Source organism: Balaenoptera acutorostrata, chromosome 9 (genome assembly GCF_949987535.1).
Source record: "Balaenoptera acutorostrata chromosome 9, mBalAcu1.1, whole genome shotgun sequence".
NCBI classification, from domain to species: Eukaryota; Metazoa; Chordata; class Mammalia; order Artiodactyla; family Balaenopteridae; genus Balaenoptera; species Balaenoptera acutorostrata.
Genome location: NC_080072.1, coordinates 107675741 through 107684566, shown reverse-complemented (window position 1 = coordinate 107684566; position 8826 = coordinate 107675741). Strand labels below are relative to the sequence as shown.

General features: G+C 43.4%; 1 protein-coding gene across 6 annotated transcripts in view; it reads right to left on the bottom strand.

Moving 5' to 3' along the window:
• Window positions 1–5895: 5895 nt before the first annotated feature.
• The window catches only part of FLI1 (Fli-1 proto-oncogene, ETS transcription factor), a 121342-nt gene continuing 118411 nt past the window's right edge, over window positions 5896–8826 (bottom strand). For all 6 annotated transcript variants that reach the window (XM_057553504.1, XM_057553508.1, XM_057553506.1 and 3 more), the window contains one exon: window positions 5896–7866. In XM_057553504.1, coding sequence (XP_057409487.1) covers window positions 7337–7866 — 530 coding nt within the window. In that variant the 3' untranslated portion in view covers window positions 5896–7336. The remainder of the gene's footprint in view (window positions 7867–8826) is intronic.

Sequence of the window (8826 nt, the reverse complement as noted above, 5' to 3'; positions counted from 1 at the left end):
AGTTACACCACTAGCCTCGCCCACCCCTCATTCTCAAGCCTTTAGACCTACTTGGACTGAATTACACTATGGGTTCTTGAGCTTGCAGACAGCAGACTGTGGGTCTTCTTGGCCTCCGTAATTGTGTGAGCCAATTCCTATAATTAATCTCTTCTTATATCTATCTATCTATCTATCTATCTATCTATCTATCATCTATCTATCTATCTATCTATCTATCTATCTATCTATCTTTTCTTGGTTCTGTTTCTCTGGAGAACTCTGATTCACACAACACATGTATGTATATAAAAGTCTATGTATGTATACATGATGTATATGCATATATACACATAGGCTTCCTAGCTCTGTCCACTTGAGAGGTCTTGGGAGCAACAACATTGCAATAGCAATGAGCACACCCAGCACCCTGATATTGGCTTCTAAATATCATTTTCCACTAAAAAGAACCAGTGATCTTTGGAGAAATGAATGACTCCAGAGCTGAAACAGGGAGCCCCAAATATGTAACTGGGGGAGAAAGCAAGAAAGTGCTCAAAGACTGAGGGGAACACGTCAAAGGACATGGAGGCCAGCTTGAATGACCTCCCATGGGGACAATGTAATCATCAAAATAAATAATTGTAAGAACTGTCATGCCCACTGAATAAAATAGGAAAACACCAGTCTTTGGAGATATAAAATGAATGAATGAATTCATTGAAATCTGATGATGAATGGAATATTTACTTAATTTCAAAGTGCCTCCCCACAAAATACTTATTAATTACAAAGGGGAAAAGAGTAACTTCACAGTGGAGAAGCCTGGCAGACACCATACCCTAATCACATCATCAGAATGGACATCATCAATCCTGGGGTTCACTGCAATTGTCAGAGGCAAGGAGAAGGCAGCAGCACCAACTCTGTGATGTCAGAGATGCCTAGGCTACGGCTAATCATGGAACACCAGACAGCCCCAGATCGAGGGCCATTCTGCAAAATAACTGGCCTATAATATTCAAAGTTGTCAAGAGTCCCGGAAGTTAAGGAAAGTTGGGAGTGTCCCAGACTAAAGGTACGTGACAATTAAATGCAATATGTGATTCTGGACGAGATCCTTTTGCAAAAGACAAGACATAACAGGGCCACTAGTGAAGTGTGAGTGGTGCCTGAAGATTACGTGGTTGTTTGTCCATGTTCATTTTCTTATTGTCATGATTGTCCCAGATTACGTGGGAGAACGTTGTTGTCTATAGGAAATACACACTCAAATATTTGGTGGTGATAGAGCATCAGGTTGGCAACTCACTCTCAAATGGTTCCCTAAAAATGTTCTTTGCGCAGTTCCAACTTTTCTATACGTTTGTGACTGTCTCAAGCTTTTGTAACTTTTTAAGTTAAAAAGGTATATTTGTAATATGTGAAAGAATGGAGGAGTACGATTTACTCCTCTGTCTTAGGATGAGAGAGAAGAGACCAGGACAGAGTCTTGAATGATAAAGAGGGACTGCTCATCAACCAAGACAGTATCTGGCATTTCTGTCGTTCTTTTCAACATACACAGCGTTTTTACTTACAGTCTCATACTTAACTCCTGTCATAACATTGTGCGGTTGTGACTATAATCCTCATTTTACAGATGGGAGTCAAGCTCAAAGACAGTAGTTATAATTAGGGAGGTGGAAATGCTGGGCTTATGTCCAGACCTCGCTGACTGCATCCCTGTTCTTTACGTATCCACTCAGCATATAGTTACTGACTAACTGCTGTGTGGCCAGGAAGGCAGCAAACGAAACAGAGGCTCTTCTCTCCTGGAGCTTACAGGCTCTTTGGGTCTGCAAAAAAAATCTGGATTCAAGCTTACTAGGCATAAAATCCCAGCTCCCAGCCTCTATTTCTTAGCTGATTTGAAAACCCAACACAGCATTTCTGACAAAAGTGCATTTTTAGCATTCCTTCACAACAATCTCATTTCCAAGCGTTCTGCAGCTTGGAAGCCTGGTCTGCTGGGCTTTAGGGGTACACAGAACCAGTGAAAGGCAGGAGGCCAAGTGGGGTGTGGCGAGAGCCGGGGTTGGGGAAAATCCAATGTACTCCCACTTTTCACTCATTTGGAAAATGCCTTTCTGACTGTAAAACAAAACCTACACTGTATTGCACCCCCCAGAGTGCTCTCTGGTTACCAAGGACTGAATAAAAGTTCCTGGAGAAACCTAGCAAATACTAACAGGTAACAGTGATTTTATATATATATATATATATATATATAATATACATTTTATATTATATACATGATTTAATTTATGCATATATATTTCCTGTACAGTACTTTGTAAAGGGTTTTCCATGTGTGTCATCTAATATCTCACAGGAACTCTTGCGGGAGGTATTACTCAGCTGCCCAGTTCATAGGTGCAGATAAGTTGCCCAGTAGGTGGAAGGGCCAGAATTTGAACCCAGGGCCTCTGGAGTTACATCCCTGCTCATTTATCTGCCTAAATTGCCTCTCTCCTCCCACTAAGAAAACACATGAGGTAACAGTTAAAATCCAGAGGGTTAGTTGAGCAATGGTAGGTGAGTGGTCTCCCTGGAAACTTTTTCTGTTTCTTCCTAGAGCTTTTAAGCTAAGTGTAAATTGACTATGAGCTTAGGAATTTACCAGCTCAGACAGACTGAAACAATTAGAGAGGAGGCCAAGTAAGAGTGAGAGAGGGAGACAGACCCCAGGCGTGTGAGCTGAGCAGACATTCCTTTTAAAAGCTTCCCTCCATCCCCTTTCTCAATTGGCTGAAACCCTAGAGGTTTGACTGGCTAAATCACTTCCTCTCAGAAGTGTCCGTCCCCCAAGGGAGGCTGGGATTTGTAGTCTTGAAATCAGCCGACCTTTCAGAATCCTTCAGCCAGACTCCCTGGGTGAAGGAATGCAGTGTCGATTTCAGTAGCTTTTCTGTAGAATGAAGTGGCCAGTGTGCTTTTTGCAAAACTCAAAGTCCTTCTTGGATAAGAAGAGTTGAAGCCTCTGTTTGTGCACCAGGACCCCGTCTCCTGCCCCCCCATTCCAGTTCTTTGTCTCCCCTCTCCTTCCAAAGAGACTAAGCACCATTTATTGCCTCATCACTGCTGTTGATGAAAGGGAGACCTGGGGGGGTGGGGAGCAGCTCCCCCGCTAGGTGTGGAGCAGGGCTCAGCAGCAGAAGAGCCTTGCCCAAGGGTTGCTTCCCAAAGTGGTACCTCTTCAATAGTTTCTAAGGTAACATGTTTACATAATGGGTGTTAATAATAGATTTTAGAGGAAGTAGAGTGTGAAACCAAGCCCCTAGACCACTTAAAGAAAGCACTGCACGTTGTTTTGTTTTGCTTTTTTCTAATTTCCTCACCAACCATTGCCTTGGCCTGGCAGCTCCTTGGCTTAGGACAGTCAAATGTTCTTTTCCACCTGGGAGTTCTGGAACCTCATGTTCTCGTTTGGTCTAAACTAGTGATAACTTGTGTGAGGGCCCACACTTTGTGCATTACTCATGGCCTAAATAAACGTTGTACACATAGATAGTTCAGTTGCATGTACATGTCATTGGTTTAATAAAATAATGATCATTTTAGGTGTTATTACATTCCTAGTGGTCATTGACCATTAACAATGTTGTAAAACAACAGATTTGAAAATATAGCTTCCCTTGCATGGGAGTCAACAATATTTTTTGGCGCACACACACACACACACACACACACACACACACACACACAATGACTGCCTGCTCAAAAGGGCTGTTGAGTGGCGTCTTAAACTGTGGGGAAGCCGATTTCCATTAGAACTGCCCACAGGCTTGCCATGCTCCGCTCTGCTTGGCGTGCCCTGTTTGTTAGACTGAATGCACGTCATGGCCTCAGTACAGAATGGTTGAGTGGGGGAAAGATTGGGCTTGCAGCCAGGATGGTGAAGATCCTGTTTGTCCTCTGTGACGAGTCAGCTGGCTGCCTTGGAGTAAGTTAGCAAACCCTAAACCTGAGTATTACAGGGACTAACTGACAGCCCTCACTCCATACAAATGCTTCTAAGGAGGAAATGGTGTCCTGGTCCTGTTATGAGTGGACCAGCTTCCTAAATGTGGAATAAATCATGGGGGGATGAATTCTAGGGGCAATATTTGGTCAAAGTTCTAAGACCTTGTAAAGGTCTTAGCCAGTGCTTGAATAGGGCATATTAAGAAAACCTCTTAAAAGGGTGACCTCCCCAGGGTCTCAGCATCCCATCCTTCTCACAGCAGTCAGAAGTTCCCATCCTTCTCACAGCAGTCAGAAGTATGTGCCTCTGTTTCCCCAAATGATTACTTAGCAGATTTCAAAATTGATGGGAAAATTACTTGGCTGAGAAAAAGATTTGCAAAAGAATCCAGCTAGACAATTCTTAAACATCCCTGGCCTTTATCATTTCTCTTTCTATGCTTAGGCCACTTATATCAAATTTTTATTTTCTTCTTTCTTAGAAGTCCACTAGAAAACCCATACAGGTGTATACATACATACTTATTCCTCTAAAGACTAACATTCTTATTGAGTGTTGACAGTGGGAGATATGCAATACAATGAAAATAGGAAGAAACCATTAGAATTTCAGTTACAATTTATTTTTATATCACTCTTTAAACTTTTTCATTTTGTGTTTGTTTTATAAGGTAGATAATAATAATGTAACAGTTTTATATATCTTTATAAATTAATGTCCATACATTGAGAATATTTGCTTATGTTTTTTAATGGCAGGGTGCAAGTTAAAAAATGTAACTGGAACATGTCTCCTTTCGTTTAGGTAGACAAATTGTCTAGAAGGTACTCACTGTCACCCAGGGAAGATTACAGGGTGACCAATGTTGTGAGTCTAATTTCTCACAACATCAAGGACTTTCCAAACCTCGTTGATTTTCATTATAAAATAGAGGAAATGAAAATGAGCTAACTAACAGTGAAACGATTTGAGGCAGGTTTCTTCCTTGGGAAGAAAAGAGATCTTAAAAATCCGCATGGGCCATAAGCTCCTGGTACAGGACCAGAGGCAGCTGGGCCATCTGATTCTCTGCTGGAGTATCAGGGGGATGGCCACTTGGGTTTGAGGTGCTCAGGGGATGCAAGAGTGAAGTCCAACGCATGACGTCTATCCTGGATGGACCTGATTGCTTTGTTCTGGTTCTTGGACACAGACTGTCCATGGCCTTGGCTGTCATCCTATAAAACCCTTTTAGGCTGGAGGTAGATTTCAATAATATTTAAAAAAAAAAAAACATTATCCACAACGGGAAGGTTAATTTTAAGTATCAATTTGACGGTGGCCAAGATTAAACAGTATTTCCGGGTATGTAAGTGAGGGTGTTTCGGAATGAGATTAGCATTGAACGTGTGGACTCAGTGAAGTGGACTCCCTTCTCCAACGCCGGCCAGAGCACCTCCTCCAGTCACGGAGGGTCTGAGCACAGAGCAGAGGAAGGACGAATTCACCCCTGGCTCCCTGCTTGAGCTGGGACTTCTCTCCTGCCCTTGAACTGGGATTTACACCATCAGCTAGCTTCCCTGGTTGCCTAGAATTACACACCACTGGCTTTCCTGGGTGTCCAGCTTGCAGACCGGGGGACTTCTCAGCCTCTAGAATCACATGAGTCAAGTCCTCATAATAAATCTCCATATAAATCCCATTGGTTCTGTTTCTCTGGAGGACCCTGACTAATACAAACAACAATAAAAACCACATTGAGCCTATATTTCTGCTGTATGTACATGTGAGAAAGTTTTCATGGTGCCAGAAGAGGTCAATAGGAAACTTCCCCTGGGAAAACCCTTGGACCTGAGGGGGGCAGGGGAGAGAATGCTGGTTGTAAATAAGAAAACGGTGTCCTTGGTTCTGAGAGAAAAAGGCACAATTTATTTAGTCAAATTATTGTACAACATAGTCTTCATTGACAGTTGTCAGCTTAACACTTAATATAGTTTAAAAAAGTCAATGATTACCTGCAAAATTATATATATTTTAATATCTAAAAAATATATTGCATATATAAGGCAGGAAGATCCCTTGTATCCACAAGGGAAAGTTTGGTTGTTCTTTTCCAAGTTATGACTGCTGCAGTTCGGTTATTTACAAACATCTCCAAAGCAGGAACGGTTTAAAGAGCTTGCCTTGATTTGCTTCTGCTCACTTGTTAAATAACAACACCAGTGATTCTCTTTCTAGTAAGTCAGTGACTTGAATGTCCTGTGTTCTTTTCCGCAATAAGTCACATTATGCTTTTTAAAAAACCAGCTATAAAAAACATACAAACAGCCCAAATGTACAGATTGACAAAAGATGTACAAATTACATTTAAAAAAAAATAGCGACTGATTTGATAGTTAACATTGTATTTGTGACCGAGGTCAACTCGTTTCTTTACTCTTTTTCACTTTTTAATTATTTATTTTTAATACTGCGAGATATAGGAAAATAACTCTGCATAATTTATACAGTAAGTTGCCTTCTGGTTGGTGGACCCTGGACCGATCTGACAAGCGCACAGCACTTGCGAATCTGTTTGTGTTTAGAAATCCCTAGGACTTTTCAAAGTTCTGGGACCCACTGTCATTATTTAAAAAAAAAAAAAAAAGATATTTAACTCTCTGGCTTTCAGGAATGTCTGCGTTTGCATTAACATTTCTTAGTTCATATCTTGACTATTTCCAGAGAGAATGGTCAGCCTAGTGCATATTTACTGCCCACTGAGAAAGATTTTGCAATGCCCGTGGCTTCTTAAATACACACTTGTTCTTTCTCTGAAATTCCAGTTGGGTGAAAACTTCACTAGCCTTACAACCAATGTTCCAGTTTGCTATCCACTGAGTTAGGTCTTCCTAAGATAAGATGATAAGCTTCCTGCCTCTATTTTCACTAAGTCTCAAACCAGAGCATAACTGGTTAAGTCCATGATTCTTTATCATATGAACCCTTCAAGGTCCAAGACGAGACCCGTGTGTCGATAAGTAACTGCTTTGGTCCTAAAAATATAAATCTACAGTTTCTTTCCCAGACCCATGACACAACTATTCCAGTAATCTAAATATTCAACTCATAGGCTGACAGGAGATTGAGACTCCCAACTGGCATACTGGCCCATGGAATTATCCATCTCTTTGTTCAAGGTAGAGGAAGCAGGAGTTACCAACGTTTAAAAAAAAAAAAAAAAAAAAAAAGAATCGTTTTTAAAGAACAGGTATAAAGGTTCTATCCAACAAGAAAGAGCATCCAGTTTCGTTTTCTCTTCACGGCCACGTATGTCCAACAAGAAGTGTGAGGAAGGGGACTTCAGCGAGAAGGCCACCAGTGATGAAGCGTCTAGTAGTAGCTGCCTAAGTGTGAGGGCACGTGGGTGTTTGGGTGGCGGGGGACATTGGGGTTGGGGTAGATGCCACCCGTGGGAGAGGTCCAGTACTGTGACGCTGCTCCAAAGAGGCTAGAGGAAGTGACCGGCATGGAGGACGGGGGGGGAGGGACAAAGTTCACCTTCTGCGGGTGGGTGTGGTAGGAGGGCATGTAGGAGATATCCGAAGGGTACTTGTACATGGACGACTCGGTGGGGTGCGGCTGCAGAGCCTGGGCGATGCCGTGGAAGTCAAATTTGTAGGCGTACCTCTTGCCGTGCACTTTGGTCATAATGTTTTTATCGTAGTAGTATCGGAGGGCTCGGCTCAGCTTGTCGTAATTCATGTTAGGTTTGCTCTTCCGCTCCCCCCAGCGCCTGGCCACCTCATCGGGATCCGTCATTTTGAACTCCCCGTTGGTCCCCTCCCAGGTGATGCAGCTGGCGTTGGCGCTGTCCGACAGTAACTCCAGAAGGAACTGCCACAGCTGGATCTGCCCGCTCCCTGCAGGCAGCGAGGCAGACAGGAGGAAACAGAGGCTCAGCCTGGGAAGTCAGAACCTAATTTCCTAAGGGCAAGGGTCCTCTCACCCTGGATAAGAATCCCTTGGTTTCTTTTTACGGTCAGAGCCCACTGGCCCCTGACGCTGGCGAGATCAGCAAGGTTAGATGGTAAGATAATGTGCCCCGGGCCAGGTGACATTCGCCCAGAACCAGCTGTGTGGTTTTGGGCAAGCCACTCCCCACCCTTCTGGGCAAGATACTGACTCTCTTCCTCTATAAAGGCCTGAATCACTGTCTTCTCTTTACTCAGTGCTGAAGTCCCTCAGAGTCCCCGGGGGAAGGTGTGACAACGCTTTAGGCTGATGGGACCTGGACTGCTCCTTAGCCCTCGTGCTTGGCTCTTGGCTCTAAGTTCTAGGAGAAGAACTTGGGCAGAGAGGGAACAAGAGGGGAGGGAGCTGGTGGCTTCCCAGCCTTCTGAGCAGGGACGGCCACACGGGCCGCAGGAGTTCCCTGGGTGCCCGTCTCACTATTGCAAGGGCCTATTAGCTCACACAGGAGGTGAGTTTCGTTTAGAACTCGCTTGAGAGTTAGTTTAATTACAAACCCTTAAAATACACGTTAAGTTTATTTTAGCTGCAACCTCTTTCATGTAGCCAGATAACGCTGCAATACTTTCTAAAGTCAGGACTAAAGCGCCTTTGGAATACGTATTCACTTGCGTAAGGAAGATTGCCATGAGCTGGCTGGAACTGTTTCCTGGTCTCCCACCCCCCATCTTTCCCTACTGAAACTTATCTCAACCTCAGTGCAGAGACACAGGGCTAAAATGTTTGTTGTCCAGAAGCATCTTCAGCTAACGGACATTATCACCACCATGACAAGTCCTGTCCTCTCCTGTGTGCACCAGAGAAACAGGGGTCGAACATTTCAAGGAAAGAAGTACATGCTACTCCCAGGT